The 15,587-nt window shown below is 43.3% G+C and overlaps 1 protein-coding gene across 1 annotated transcript; it reads right to left on the bottom strand.

The window, feature by feature from the left end:
- Positions 1-616: 616 nt before the first annotated feature.
- On the bottom strand, positions 617-15,262 carry LOC121563736. The gene is made up of 6 exons (XM_045218530.1): positions 14,818-15,262; positions 12,804-12,934; positions 12,464-12,610; positions 7,845-8,009; positions 2,272-2,383; positions 617-2,037 (listed from the first exon to the last, which is right to left on the bottom strand). The coding sequence occupies exons 1-6, from the start codon at positions 15,068-15,070 to the stop codon at positions 1,097-1,099; spliced, it is 1,749 nt and encodes a 582-aa protein (XP_045074465.1). The 5' UTR covers positions 15,071-15,262; the 3' UTR covers positions 617-1,096.
- Between the last annotated feature and the right edge of the window lie 325 nt (positions 15,263-15,587).

Raw genomic sequence — 15,587 nt, 5'->3', positions numbered from 1 at the left:
ACTTTCAGGTGGTTAGTCTTTGCGCTCCCTCCTTGACATCTAGCCATTGTTCGGGTGTTCTTTGGATTGTGTGCTGTGTTATAGGCTAGGTACCTCTTGTGGTGAACGCCCATCCTGACCCTGTCTGTATTTGTGGGGTAGCCATGCACTGAGGTTCTGGGCTGCAGACTAGATCCCTGACTGGAGCCTCTGTCTCTGTGATGACCACCAGGACTGAGGATGTTCAGTCCACCTGTCCGCTGGTTGTCTTCTTTGTGGTGGTGGTGTTGTCTCTGTCATTCGCAGTTGGGTCCTTGTTCTGACTCGGGAAGGAAGAGTGACGGCTTCTGATCCAGGGTTCTGATCTAGAGCCAGGGATTGTGACCAGCCACTTCAGAGGTCCAGTCTCTCCTGCCAGCAACACCTGATATCAGCAGGTCCTCATGGACTGCAAGACTGTAAACACAAATTGAACAGAAAAGCATAAAGGTTTGTATAAGAAACTCTTTGCTGTACACACAGAAACATGACATGATAATATAAAATGTTAACCATAGACAAGTTAATCTCTAACACTGATTGAAGTACCTTACAATATGGAGCCATTGGAGTTTATTATTAAAAAATGGCAATGTGTTGATTCAAGAATGACATATTTTGGTAAGACTCCGATAAGAAAAACAAAAATATTCAGAGAGTCAACTTTGTATTTAAATAGTACAGTATTTTTATTCCACAAAACGATATAAGTAGAATAACTTTTCTCACTATGGTAACACTAGATTTTCTGTAAATCTGGTACCCTCACTTTGATAAAAAATTATTTTAGAATACTTTGGAAAAGGTTACACATTACACACAGCTTCACTACTTTATGTCAAGTAAACATAAAAAGTAAGGCCCAATCATTTCCTCATTACAAAACATCATCAAACAACAGGACAAAGTTGTCACTCTTAATCAGTGAAACATTTTTACAGACACCATCACCATATCATTTCCTCTGCCTCATCATACTCATGCTTTCCTCAGTTCACCTCATCCAGTTCCCTACTACATCCAAAACCAACAGAATTAACTACAAACTAACTAGTACTACATTACATATCACTATACACTATACATGGGCCGTGTGCATTTGCTGCTGGTGTATCCTGAGGTAGCTCCTCTCTGAGAACCTCTTCCCGCAGTGCGTACAGGCGAACGGCCTCTCTCCCGTGTGGACCTTCAGGTGCACCTTCAGATGGTGCTGGTGGGAGAACCGCTTCTCACACTGGGGGCAGCTGTAGGGTTTCTCCCCTGTGTGGACTCTCTGGTGCCTCTTCAAGCTGGATGATTGTGAAAAACTGGCCCGGCACAGTTGGCAGCTGAAAGGTTTCTCCCCTGTGTGCATTCTCTGGTGGATCTCCACCTGTTTGCGGAAACTGAAGGCTTTCCCACAGAATGAACAGGGGAAGCGCTTCTCTTTGCCACCGGATCTACTGATAGCATCACTACCACTGTCATTTGTCAATGGGCTTGTGTAGCCATTTAGTGTTGAGGCACTGGCATTGTCCGAGGTCTGGTTTAACATTAGGAGAGTGTGAGGAGGATGAAGGCCAGGAAGTGTCTGTGTTGTCACAGGGTCCATGTTCCAGTTGATAGATCCTATAGAAGGCAGGCTGAAGGCAGCACCTGTTACGGGGTTAACCTGAGGCGCCATCAGTCTCTCTGAATCACAACTATAGGAGCAGGACGGAGCATCGCTAGCCGAGTCTGTGTCTGTTCTCTCCCGCCGCATACTGACACCTCCTCGCCCTCGCAGACCAAATCTACGCCTCGCCCTGGTCTCAGCCAGTCTGTTGTCATGGAGACTAAGTTTGGTTGTTGTTTTATGTTCCACTGTCTTTTTCTGGTTGTGATTAACAGTGTTGCTCCCCAGCCCAGAGTTGAAGACGCTGTCCCATCCACTGACCTCCACTATGTCGCCTCTGGTCCTGGCCTGCTCAGTGACATTGTCCCCTGGGCCCTTGGCTGCACCTGTCTGGGTCTGGGAATCCAAGATGGCCACCCAGTCATCTGCAGGAAGAGTTTAGAAAATTGACTTTACAAACATGGTAGAGAAAACTACATATGGAGTTTTTTTTGTCAATTACCTGGTCAAGTTCATACATTATAATGTGGCGTTTTTGTATGTAAACATACGCTGTATTGATTTCATTTTATGAATTAAGAAAAAATAATAGCCAGGTGCATCACTATTCCCACTGAAGATCTATTACTGTATGTAGGCTATATGTATTTCTCCCTTACCTTGCTCCCCCATCTTTAGTCCACTCAGCAGATCAATGGTCTCTGGTCCATCTTCTATTGTCTCCTCTTTGACCAGCAGCAGATCAGGCTTCCCATCCTCCATGTCTACTGACTGTATGAGATACAGAGTAAGAGGATGTTGGATCAAGAAATCTGATATGTGCACCCTACTATGGAGCAACTTCTGATTGGGCATTGAGGGATTGCTATGAGTACTATGCAAACATGTTAGTTAATTTTATACTATGCAAAGTTGTTAGTGGATTTGATTACTTGATGTGCTGAGAAGATACATTTTACTCATACACTTATGGGTCGAAATAAAAGCTATGCATGAAGCGTCTTTAGTCATAAGAGTCCCACCTAGTCGACATATATTTAAGAGACCTCGTGAGCTGTCCTTACCAGTTACCAGTCTTGGTAATAGAAAATGCAGCGAGCCAGTGGTTCCTGAGCCACATGCAGCCACATGCAATTGCTTTGAAGTTAGTAGAATAATGTTTTGATATTGCTATATCATCTTAACCTAGAGAAGGACTATAGTATGTTTCTGTGAAAGGCCCCTTCCCTTTGTAAGCCCAGTGACCCGAACCCCCGCTCTGTTTTGCTTAACCCTGTTGTTTATTTTCCAATAACAAACATATGCAACAACCTCGACTAACGTGTACCCCGCACATTGACTCTGTACCGGTACCCCCTGTATATAGCCTCGTTATTGTTATTTTATTACTTGATTTTTACTTTAGTTTATTTAGAAAATATTTTCTTAACTCTTATTTTTCTTAAAACTGCATTGTTGGTTAAGGGCTTGTAAGTAAGCATTTCACGGTAAGGTCTACACCTGTTGTATACGGCATGTGACAAATAAAATTAGATTTGATGTGTTCTAAAACTTACAGTAATGGTTTTACATCAATTATATCTACTGCAGATTAAATATGCTTGCCCGGCCTTTCCAAGTGTTTTATTGTTTCCTTTTCTGTATTTTACCACTAGGTGGAGACATTGACCACAGTACCCCTCACCCTGAGGACCAACCTGTATAATCTACCACAGCCTCTCTTATTAGCGCCACCAGCTGAAGAGAGTTCTCCCTGATTGTATTCCACATGCCTTATATCAAGTGATGGGTAACTCCAGTCCTTGGGCGCCGGAGTGGTGTCACACTTTCCCCACATCTCTAGCAAACACAGCTGATTCAACTAATTGCATTCTAAACTGAAGATCATGATTAGTTGATTGTTGGAGTCAGGTGTGTTAGCTGGGGCTGTGGGAAAAGTTTGTATTATTATTATTTAATTACCTACATCATGTTATTTCAAGTAATTCCTTTGGAGCGCAACATCACGTTATAAATAAATTGGGCATGCCTATAAATTGGGCAATTGATGGCATTTAGGGCTTATGTTAACTTTGATTGTGTTCGATGAAAATGATAAACCTTTCAAACATTATATGCAACGTTGTACGCAACATTATCAGCAGGTGACTTGATGCCTAGGCTTCTGTGCCAAAGCAATTTAGAAAATTAAGATGTAGTCACATTCACCGCGGTTGTCTGAAGCGTGCTATATAGTTCACAGCTGGCGATGCCTCACCGCGATTGGTTATTCCCCATAATTTGCAACAATGTCAATGAGCATCATAACTCCCAGTTCAGAGTAGGTTTTTAGGATGATGTTAAGACAGTACCTAGATAAAGTCTGAGCCAGGAGTAAAACCAACTCATAAAAGTTTATATCTCAGCTGGTAATCACAACAGTTTGAGGTACCGCAAAAGGTAATATCAGTTAACCCAGAACTAAAGTCTTGCATAATTGCTCAGATGCTTGATTAAGTTCTGGGTCTATACGTGTTAAGAGAAGAGATAGAATGAGGATCGGAACCGGAACGAAGAGCTCCACCCTCTCTTTGCAAGTTATGGGTAAGTCTATGGGCCAAATGTCCCATCCACTTCCGAAATACAAAAGATGCTAACATCTGCGAAATCGTGATTTGCCTAAATAACCAGTGAGGAAAAACCCAAGCACAGGAACTACTGCTGCTGATCTCATGCATCCCATTGTACCATGACAGATCTACGGTCCCATTGAATGTTTCCGCAGTCTGTCCACTAGAGATTACACAAAGGAAAGATAATGATGACACTCATTGACATTTTTGCAAATCGCGATGTGGCGATGAGGTATTGCCAACTTTGAACTCTATAGAGCTCACCAGCTTGAGTAATAGAAAACAGAAATGAGTTACCTCTGGTTCGTTCAGCCATTGTTACAGGTGAAATGAATGGGGAAAGATTGGGTTTTATGATAAACGCAGAAAATAAGGTCTGAGGTTAACCCCTAGAGCAGGGATGGGCAACTGGTGGCCTGACCCCCTTTCGTAGGCCTGCGGACCAATAAAAATAATAATTGTTAGGAACTCAGTCGGGGTCTCAACATATTGTTGAGAGTTAGAATAATAGAATACACAAGGTGCAATTTCGAAATTTGGTTGTGCCTCAGCAGTCACTCAATTAGCCCATGTCAGCACTTTTTTTATTTTTTATTGGTAAATGAGTCTAGCGGCCAGCTATCTAAACTTGTAGTAAGCATGGTCGAACTACCAACCGGTGTGGGGCCCATTGATCATCAGTTATCATAATAAAATCTGCAAACATTTGCCTCCACCCTATGGTAAAATGAGTAGAATTGCATGAAATTAGTTATAAAATTGCAAAATCTTCTCTACGCTCCATGGCAAAATGTGCAGAATTACATGAAATGAACTTTAAAACTACAAATGTTTCTCTTCGCTGTCACGAGGGATGAGGGGGGCCGCTAAAATGTTTTGCTTGCAAGGTGGGGGGGGTGGGAGAGCCACTGCGGCCCCTCATGATGAGCTCAATTTTTTTGTGGCCCCCACCCCTATCAAAGTTACCCATCTCTGCCCTAGAATTGAAGTAACAAAAAAAATCCCCATCAAAATCCGTCAGTTTAAGATAGAGATACTGTATGTTTCTTTGCATGGGCTGCGTCTCAATCCACCGCGTCTGCTTATGCCGCCCTTGCGCAACTGCGGTGGAAAGTGGCAGAGCTACAGCGCTGTTTGTCAGACCAGGAGACATCCCAAAAATTGGTATTCTCACGAAAACGTCTGTAGTATCCAAACGATTTGGCCTACAAAACTAATATGAATGAACACTCCATAGAAAGGGGAGACTCACGATTGTGTTCTACGCTTCAAACTAATATCACCCCACTGTAGAACACGATGGTGTTCTCCATTTGGTCTACAACCCCCACAAGTGTCACGGGACTGGTCTAAAGGTAATCCATACAAATGAATGGAAGTATTGAGGTACTTTTGTGCCAACAAAAATAAGGGGTTAAATATGTGTACAAATATACACTGCTCAAAAAAATGAAGGGAACACTTAAACAACACATCCTTGATCTGAATGAATGAAATAATCTTATTAAAAAAAAAATCTTTACATAGTTGAATGTGCTGACAACAAAATCACACAAAAATTATCAATGGAAATCAAATGTATCAACCCATGGAGGTCTGGATTTGGAGTCCCCCTCAAAATTAAAGTGGAAAACGGGACGGCAGGTAGCTTAGTGGTTAAGAGCGTTGTGCCAGTAACCGAAAGGTCGCTGGTTCTAATCCCCGAGCCGACTAGGTGAAAAATCTGTCGATGTGCCCTTGAGCAAGGCACTTAACCCTAATTGCTCATGTAAGTCGCTCTGGATAAGAGCGTCTGCTAAATGACTAAAATGTAAATGTAAATGAAAACCACACTACAGGCTGATCCAACTTTGATGTAATGTCCTTAAAACATGTCAAAATGAGGCTCAGTAGTGTGTGTGGCCTCCACATGCCTGTATGACCTCCCTACAACGCCTGGGCATGCTCCTGATGAGGTGGCGGATGGTCTCCTGAGGGATCTCCTCCCAGACCTGGACTAAAGCATCCGCCAACTCCTGGACAGTCTGTGGTGCAACGTGGCGTTGGTGGATGGAGCGAGACATGATGTCCCAGATGTGCTCAATTGGATTCAGGTCTGGGGAACGGGCGGGCCAGTCCATAGCATCAATGCCTTCCTCTTGCAGGAACTGCTGACACACTCCAGCCACATGAGGTCTAGCATTGTCTTGCATTAGGAGGAACCCAGGGCCAACCGCACCAGCATATGGTCTCACAAGGGGTCTGAGGATCTCATCTCGGTACCTAATGGCAGTCAGGCTACCTCTGGCGAGCACATGGAGGGCTGTGCGGCCCCCCAAAGAAATGCCACCCCACACCATGACTGACCCACCACCAAACCGGTCATGCTGGAGGATGTTGCAGGCAGCAGAACGTTCTCCACGGCGTCTCCAGACTCTGTCACGTCTGTCACATGTGCTCAGTGTGAACCTGCTTTCATCTGTGAAGAGCACAGGGCGCCAGTGGCGAATTTGCCAATCTTGGTGTTCTCTGGCAAATGCCAAACGTCCTGCACGGTGTTAGGCTGTAAGCACAACCCCCACCTGTGGACGTCGGGCCCTCATACCACCCTCATGGAGTCTGTTTCTGACCGTTTGAGCAGACACATGCACATTTGTGGCCTGCTGGAGGTCATTTTGCAGGGCTCTGGCAGTGCTCCTCCTGCTCCTCATTGCACAAAGGCAGAGGTAGCGTTCCTGCTGCTGGGTTGTTGCCATCCTACGGCCTCCTCCACGTCTCCTGATGTACTGGCCTGTCTCCTGGTAGCGCCTCCATGCTCTGGACACTACGCTGACAGACACAGCAAACCTTCTTGCCACAGCTCGCATTGATGTGCCATCCTGGATGAGCTGCACTACCTGAGCCACTTGTGTGGGTTGTAGACTCCGTCTCATGCTACCACTAGTGTGAAAGCACCGCCAGCATTCAAAAGTGACCAAAACATCAGCCAGGAAGCATAGGAACTGAGAAGTGGTCTGTAGTCACCACCTGCAGAACCACTTCTTTATTGGGGGTGTCTTGCTAATTGCCTATCATTTAGCTATTTGATTTAGAACTTTAGGACCCCTTTAGGTATCAAACAAATGTTATAAATCAAATAGCTAAATGATCCATGATATGACCTTCTTAAAACAATTCCATATGCCAGCTTAGAACAACCCCCGTCTGCTCAAACGGTCAGAAACAGACTCCATGAGGGTGGTATGAGGGCCCGACGTCCACAGGTGGGGGTTAAGCTGTTGGGGGGGTTGTTCTAAGCTGGCATATGGAATTGTTTTGAAGGTCATATCATGGATCATTAGCTATTGGATTTAGAACTTTAGGACCCCTTTAGGTATCAAACAAATGTTCTAAATCAAATAGCTAAATGATCCATGATATGACCTTCTTAAAACAATTCCATATGCCATCCTGGTCATGAGGTGTCCTAAATATGTCAACTAGACTAAGTGACTTAGGACTGCAGAGGCTTCATGCATAGCTTTTATATTTACCCATTAAAGTAGGAGTAACATTTCTCTATTCTCAGCACTTACTACCAATGTTGTACTCAGAGAACCTTAGTGGAATACTATTCAGACAGTAGTTTACAGTGGGCTCACCTCAGTGAGACTGTGTGTGGTCCTGTGCCGCTCAGCTGGTTCCTCTGTGGGCTCAGGAGGAGGTGTTGTCTGGTTGTCTTCCATGACCATGGTCCCCTCAGGGTTCCCCAGACCCTCCTCACACCCCTCCTCTTTCACCAGCAGCACCTCTGGAACCTCCTCCTCCTGGAAGAGAGAGGTGATACAGATTACACAGACATACACACCCCCAGGTACGTACACACACACACACACAGATAATAAACACACTTTCAACATGGAGTGTTTAACCATCCCCACTACGTTTGAGTCCTTTACTGTAGTTACAGAATGACTTCATTGTTGTTAAACCCATCATGGTGGACATAAATATGATGTTGTTGGTAAATATGAGTCAGCTATGATAAAGTGAAAAGTCATCATCAGACAAACCCGACTTAACTATTTCGTAAAGTAGGTGTTTGTTAGTGTGTGTGTTATATGAAAACCACACATACACATGTATCTCTGTGTGCCTGGCAGACATCTCTGCTTTGATGTTTTTTCAAGATGAGTGATAAGAGAATCGTCCAGCACATTGGGTATCTCACTACACCCCCCATATGCCATGTCTTGATATATGCAGATAGACTGATTAAAAGTAAGTTTACATTGTAATACTTCTGACAGCCAACTTTCTAGCTCCACCCACAACTTTTGGACTTTATAGCATTACCAAAAAGCATGGATTATGGAGTCATTATTAGTTTTACACTTAAGACATGACTCTGCTGTTGTGCTGTAGAATTTGTGAATTTTGTCTTGTATAATATAGTTTATACTGGATTAACCGTACATTTTCATTAGTTATGCTCCAACTTTCCCTCCATCTTGTGCCAACATCAGTTATTTTTAAGTCTTGGTTCCAATAGTTTATATTTCTTTCTAAGAGATTGTCAGATGGATGTGCTCTCTGCAAGGTTTTGTATATCTTCCCTATCATATGAACATCCTTTTCTGACTTGAATAAGATTCCCTTAAGGTTGCTCTGATGTCCAAAAGATTTCAAATCAAAATTGATTTGCATGTATTTGAAACTAGCTACATTGGTCAGTCCAGAATTACTTTTTCATTCTGTCATGGACATACATTTATTTCCTGTTACCAAGTCATGTACGGTTTTCTATACCTTTTGTTTTCCATGTGGTCCAATTTATCGGTGAATTCTGAAAAGCTATCCAAGGATTGTTCCATAGGGTTGTGTTGTTAGTGAGGGATATTGGTTCTTGTATAATACATTGAATGTTCTTCCATATTGTTATTGTGTTCTTAACTATAAAGTTGTTAAAGTTGTTAGCTTTATCCTTTGAAAATAGACACGTAAAGAGATTCTGGGGATGAGCATACCTGGCCACGGTTTCAAATGATAACTTTTTAGCATTTGTGGCACAAATCCAATGCAAGTCAATGCTAACTATATTATCATTTTCGCGCTTCATATCCAAATCATCATATTGTTTGTGTTTTTTGGGATGTCACTTCTTGCCACTGTGGGGCAGTAATATATAAGGTGATGGGTCAGGTCATAGGTTAGGTTTAAAGGGATAGTAAACCCAAATTACAAAATTACACATTGGTTTCCTTACCCTGTAAGCAGTCTATGGACAAGATATGACGGCAATCTATGCATCTCAATGGGTGCGTTTCTCTACTCATAGGTTGCTGACTCCTTACAACACCTGGATAGGTATTTGACGTATCAACTAACCACATCATGGTCACGTTCCCCTGCTCAGACGTTGCAAGCATCGACCAATGGTTGTGCGTAGGGAGGGAGTTTAGACCATTCCTCCATACGGAATCTTTCCAGATCCTTGATATCCTTCGTTTGCGCTTATGGACTGCCCTCTTCAATTCAAACCACAGGTATTCAATGGGATTTGGGTCCGGAGACAGATTCTGTGGTCAATCAACTATTTATTTGTGGATTTTGATGTGTGCTTGGGGTTATTGTCTTTCTGGAAGATCCAGGTTTTTGGCTAAAATGTCCTAGTACTGGGTAAAGTTTCTGATGCCCCTTGACCTTAACAAGGGCCCCAGGACCAGTGAAAACAAAACAGCCCCATAACATCAAAGATCCACCACCATATTTTACAATAGGTATGGGGTTCTTATCTGCTTATGCATTCTCATTTCAACGCCAAAGCCACCACTGGTGTGCATGGCCAAAAAGCTCAGTTCTCATCTCAGTTCTTCATCAATAATGACTTCTCCGAAAAGGTTTTTCTTTATTTTTTACTATTTTCTACATCATAGAATAATAGTGAAGACCGCTTTGTTATGGCAAGCCTAAGTAAGTTCAGGAGTAAACATTTGCATAACCAGTCATAATAAATTGCATGGACTCTCTCTGTGTGTTTGAATGACTACCTCATCTCTGTACACCACACATACAATTACGAATTTCAAACACAGATTCAACCACAAAGACCTGGGAGGTTTTTCAATGCCTCACAAAGAAGGGCACCTATTGGTAGACGGATAAAAAAAAATAGACATTGAATATCCCTTTGAGCATGGTGAAGTTATTAATTACACCCAGTGACTACAAAGATAAAGGCGTCCTTCCTAACTCAGTTGCCGGAGAGGAAGGAAATGTTTTCAAGAAGTAAAATCAATAGTCTGATCATTTACACATCAGTGAAATGTCCTCCTGAGTGGCGCAGTGGTCTAAGAACATCGATGGCACTAGAATATCGGCAGCTGATGTCTCGTTAAAGCATCAATACGTGCTAAATTCACCCGCACAGCTGATCTCAACACAGTGGTGAGGAGGAGTCTACCATGTCCGGAAGCGAATTCACCATTAACTTTCACTCAAACATAATTTTAAGCTTTGTTTTACTGTTGACCGTTAGCTGATTTCGGGATTGTATATCAATTTGCTCTCCTTAAATACACTACATGACAAAAAGTATGTGGACACCTGCTTGTCGCACATGTCATTCAAAAATCATGGGCATTAATATGGAGTTGGTCCCCCCTTTGCTGCTATAACAGCCTCCACTCTTCTGGGAAGGCTTTTCACTAGATGTTGGAACATTGCTGCAGGGACTTGCTTCCATTCAGCCACAAGAGCATTAGTGAGGTCGGGCACTGATGTTGGGTGATTAGGCATGGCTCGCAGTCGGTGTTCCAATTCATCCCAAAGGTGTTTGATGGGTTGAGGTCAGGGCTCTGTATGGACCTCGCTTTTTGCACAGGGGCATTGTCATGCTGAAACATGAAAATGCCCCCGTCACTAGTCTCAACTAAAAATCTGCACAAACTCGATAAACTGCATACATTTTCTCATTAAAAGTGTATTGGGGGAAAAAAACAGTAGTTGAACAGAAGTAATGAAACAGGCATTTGTGAACATCATATAGCCTACACAGTACAAACACAATATGTAACAGACTTTTTAGGCATTCATTTTCACACAAAGTCTGGATGCAATATTCTACCCAGGAATATTCAACACTGTTAGTCTTACGCTCATTATTCCAAATGCATCTGTTGATGTTTTCTGCTGACAATGAAAATGTATCTTTGTCTTTAATGCAGAGATTGATCTAAACGTCAGAAGCTACCTAGTGGAATGGTTACTTTACATGTTATAGAGCAGAATGGTTTTTCTGCTGGTGTATCCTCTCTGAGAATCTCTTCCCTCAGCGCGTACAGGTGAGCGGCCTCTATCCCGTATGGACCTTCAGGTGCATCTTCAGCTGTTCCTGGCGGGAAAACCTCTTCTCACACTGGGGGCAGCTGTAGGGTTTCTCCCCTGTGTGGACCCTCTGGTGCCTCTTCAGATGACCAGCCTGGGCAAAGCGCATGTGACACTGGGTACAGCTGTAAGGTTTCTCCCCTGTGTGGACCCTCTGGTGGATCTCCACCTTCTGGAGGCTGCTGAAGCCTTTGTTACAGAACATGCAGAGGAACCGTTTCTCTTTACTATTGCCTGATGTTGCTCCCCCTACCCGAGCCTTGGCTCTTTGGTCGTTTGAGTTCAATACCTGATCGAAAAGGACGCAGCCGTGTGAATCGGAAGGTGCCAGTGACGTGGTCACTGGGTCGGGATCCCTGAACTCGTGTAAAGGGGAGTGGGTGACAATATTTATATTTGTCTCTAAGCTTTCTCTGTAATGTAAGAAATCTCTGCCCTGTGAGTGTCTGTCTCCTAGGTGACTATCCGAATTCCATCTGGAAGGTGCGTCGCCCTCCTCTTTCACAGTCACCTCATCAACGACTATAACCTTCCCTTTCTTATCTAGGCACCCTTCAGAGTATACACTACTACTGTACTGGTTGCAGTCCTCTCTAGACAGATCAGTCTGTGTCTCTAAACCCAAGGGCATGTTGCCAGGGTCCATCTCTGTAGTGTAAGAACAAGACAGATCATCACCACCAGTGTCTAACGCATCACCATCACCACAGGAATTAACAGTCCTCTGGCTCTGGTGAAATACGGGTAAATACTCTGAGCCGGGAGCAGGAGGACAGCCCAGTGGCCCAAGCCTGTCTGATCTGTGGTCAGATCCTGTGTGTAAGAGCCTGTGTGTTACAGTTAAAATGTCGGCGTCTGTCTCTGACTTGAGGACGGCGTTCGGCGTTCCACTGACCTCCGTGATGCTGCGTCGGGCAGCGGTGGTGGGGTCCTCCGTGGCTACAGGGGGCGCTCCAGTCTGGATGTCTTTGCTGTGTTGTGGGTCCTCTACTTCAGTCCTACCCTGCTTGACCCCAGGACTTGCAGCCTCTGCATCTGCAGACTGACACAAGAATAGCGGATGTTACTACCGATACTTGACTGGAATTGGATAACAATGTCATCTCACAAGCTCCCCTATGGCAGATAAATAAGGATGTACACGTAAGGAAGTGAATAGCTGAGGGGAGCCTTTTCTGATATAAACTGGCCACATTTGATGTACTGTAATTTTTATGTAATACTATTACACTAACCTCTATCACAATAACATGCTGGGTTGAGGTTCCACTCCCCTCATCAACAGTGATTGGTTGGTCATCTCTCCATGTATTGCATCCCGCTGGCTTCACAAAGCTCCTGTAGCCTCCAGTGAGATGTCCTTCACCTGAGAGAGTGATTGGGGGAAAAGAGGTGGTTAGTTTAGCTACTGTCAATGCTCAACGCTATATTGTACACTATTGACAATGTCTAGAATTGGCAAGGATGACTTCGCATAACTTCTTGATATAAGATTTATAGATCGATTGATTATGTTCCATGCATCATATTGTTTTAAATGAGTAAATTATAGGAAATTCAGTAAATGAAGAATCTGGTTAGAATATGATAGTGTGTTTGTGCAAGATAGCAGTAATCAGGGGCATTATTGCATACGATCCAAAAACTGACCAAGCCCAATCAGGGCCGGATTAATGCAGGGGCTTACCGAGGCTGAAGCCCCTGGGCCCAGACCCGTGGGGGACCAAGAGGCAGCAAAAAAAAAAGTACAAAAAAATAAATATATATATATATACACACACTATATATATTATACAGTTTTAGATATGTAGTACATCTTTGTTTTACTGCAACTGCCAACTACAGGACGATTCAGGAGCCCGCTCTCAATAAGTGTAGACAGCCTGCTGCTGCTAGTCGTCAGCTGGGGGGAGGAGAGGAGGTATGGGGCCCTGCCTTGATTGGGTAACTGATTCATAAAATAAAATTAACTGCATAATAAAAAAATGTGACTGGTCAATTGTGTGAATCAGGGGCTGGGCCCAAACCCATAGCGGGCCCAAGAGGCAAAATAAATAAAAAATAAACGTATTTATTTATTATCCAACCACGGGAGCCTGCTCTCAATGTTCAAAATACACCAGATAGCATAATTTAGCCACAGAGGATCAATCGTTCCTAAAAAAAAATTTCTCACAAGCACATACACGTAACTGCCAAAATAAAGGAAACACCAACATAAAGAGTCTTAAAAGGGTGTTGGGCCACCACGAACTGCCAGAACAGCTTCAATGCGCCTTACATTTTAGTCATTTAGCAGACGCTCTTATCCAGAGCGACTTACAGTTAGTGAGTGCATACATTTTTCATACTGGCCCCCCGTGGGAATCGAACCCACAACCCTGGCATTGCAAGCGCCATACTCTACCAACTGAGCTACAGGAGGCCTTGGCATAGATTCTACAACTGGATTTAAACCATTCATGACTTGAATGGGAACTGCCATCTATGGATTATATTTCTATGGTTGGTTGTGGCTTTCCATTGGCCTTTTGCTCATTTGAAAATACAATAGTGGGGGGAAAAAACATACAGCTTGGAAAGCAAATGCCTACTGCTGAAAATAGAAGACTAATCTGTCTGTAAAACCAAAATAAACTTATTTTCTCAACAACTCCCATTTATTTGCCAACAGCAGCACTGTTTTTCAAAGTAGCTCTTCTTGAGATAGGCTATTGCCAAGAGGAGCGCATCGGCCATCACTGTGAGTAGTGGCCTATGGCTTCATCTTCATCATTAGGTGAGTTTGAATTCAAGACCAGATTGATCTCAGTTTGTCAATGTAGCCACTCATTTCGGTCATTTTTGTGAAATTAATAAAGATTTTGCTAATGTCTTCTGTCATGTAAATGAAGTAGAATAGCATGAAATGCAATTATTCCATTAACAGACGTTCCCCATGTGTGGAAATCCTAAAAACGCCTCTGCTTAACTGTAGCCTATGACACATCATAAATGGTATTATGGCTTTATTATAATGGGACATTTTCTTCAACAGTAAATGTAACACGTCGAATTGCATCTTGGTGCACGGATTTCTTTACAAAAAAGTATGGTGTGCCTGGAAGGGGCTATATATATATTTTTTTTAAAGTAAAGCCCCCGGCCTATGATTTCTCAATCTGGTCCTGAGCCCAATTCTAGGTAACACATCTGAATACATGGGCAGAGCGTAACTGGGCGACAGCCCCCACCTACTGCAAAATGTACCTCTTGGCATTCCTCTGTATCGGTCGAGGATCTTGACACTATCGGTGCCCTCTGCGCGCTCCCGTGCCACCTTCAGTTCCAATAGCTGTAGTTTCCTCCGCAATGCCCTGTTTTCTTTCTGGCTTTGAGTTATTTCCAAACGAAACACTGCATAATCGTCGTCTACGAGTTTACATATGTCTGCCACGGCTGCATTAGCTAGCAACTCCATGATGGAGGCAATTTGAGTGTGAAAAGCCGTACAGTTAGCCATTGTTAGCAGCTAGCTAGCGTTACCTAAATAACCTCTATCAACCAAGTCCTGTCTCCAACGCAAATTAAACACCGCCTTGTATGTAATGCTGTGCAGTTAAATGAGTCATATGTTGAGTTCCAAGGGGTTAAATAACAATAAAAACGCTAACGCGGAAATTGTTCTCAGTCACTGTTCACTTCCGTTTACTACTTCTTCTTCCCGTGAATTTCCGGCAGACTAGACGCTGTGTTGCGTATTGCTGCCCTTCGCAGGTCGGAGTCCGGATTGCACATTGGTCACAAGAAAAGAGAAGCATCCAGCGTCGAATTGTACAGTCGTGGTCAAAGATTTTGAGAATGACACAAGTATTGGTCTCCACAAAGTTTGCTGCTTCAGTGTTCTTAGATCTTTATGTTAGTAGTTACTATGGTACACTGAAGTATAATTACAAGTATTCCATAAGTGTCAAAGGCTTTCATTGACAATAACATTGAGTTTATGCAAAGAGTCAATATTTGCAGTGTTGACCCTTCTT

This window comes from Coregonus clupeaformis, unplaced genomic scaffold, assembly GCF_020615455.1.
Source record: "Coregonus clupeaformis isolate EN_2021a unplaced genomic scaffold, ASM2061545v1 scaf1631, whole genome shotgun sequence".
Taxonomy (NCBI): Eukaryota; Metazoa; Chordata; class Actinopteri; order Salmoniformes; family Salmonidae; genus Coregonus; species Coregonus clupeaformis.
This window is presented reverse-complemented; position numbering and strand designations above follow the sequence as displayed.

Excerpts from the sequence above, each read along its gene's own strand:
- LOC121563736 (XM_045218530.1), bottom strand. The coding sequence starts at position 15,070 with ATGGCTAACTGTACGGCTTTTCACACTCAAATTGCCTCCATCATGGAG. Across the intron at positions 12,611-12,803 it reads AGCATGTTATTGTGATAGAG|TCTGCAGATGCAGAGGCTGC; the intron begins GTTAGTGTAATA and ends TTCTTGTGTCAG. Across the intron at positions 2,038-2,271 it reads ACTAAAGATGGGGGAGCAAG|ATGACTGGGTGGCCATCTTG; the intron begins GTAAGGGAGAAA and ends CTCTTCCTGCAG.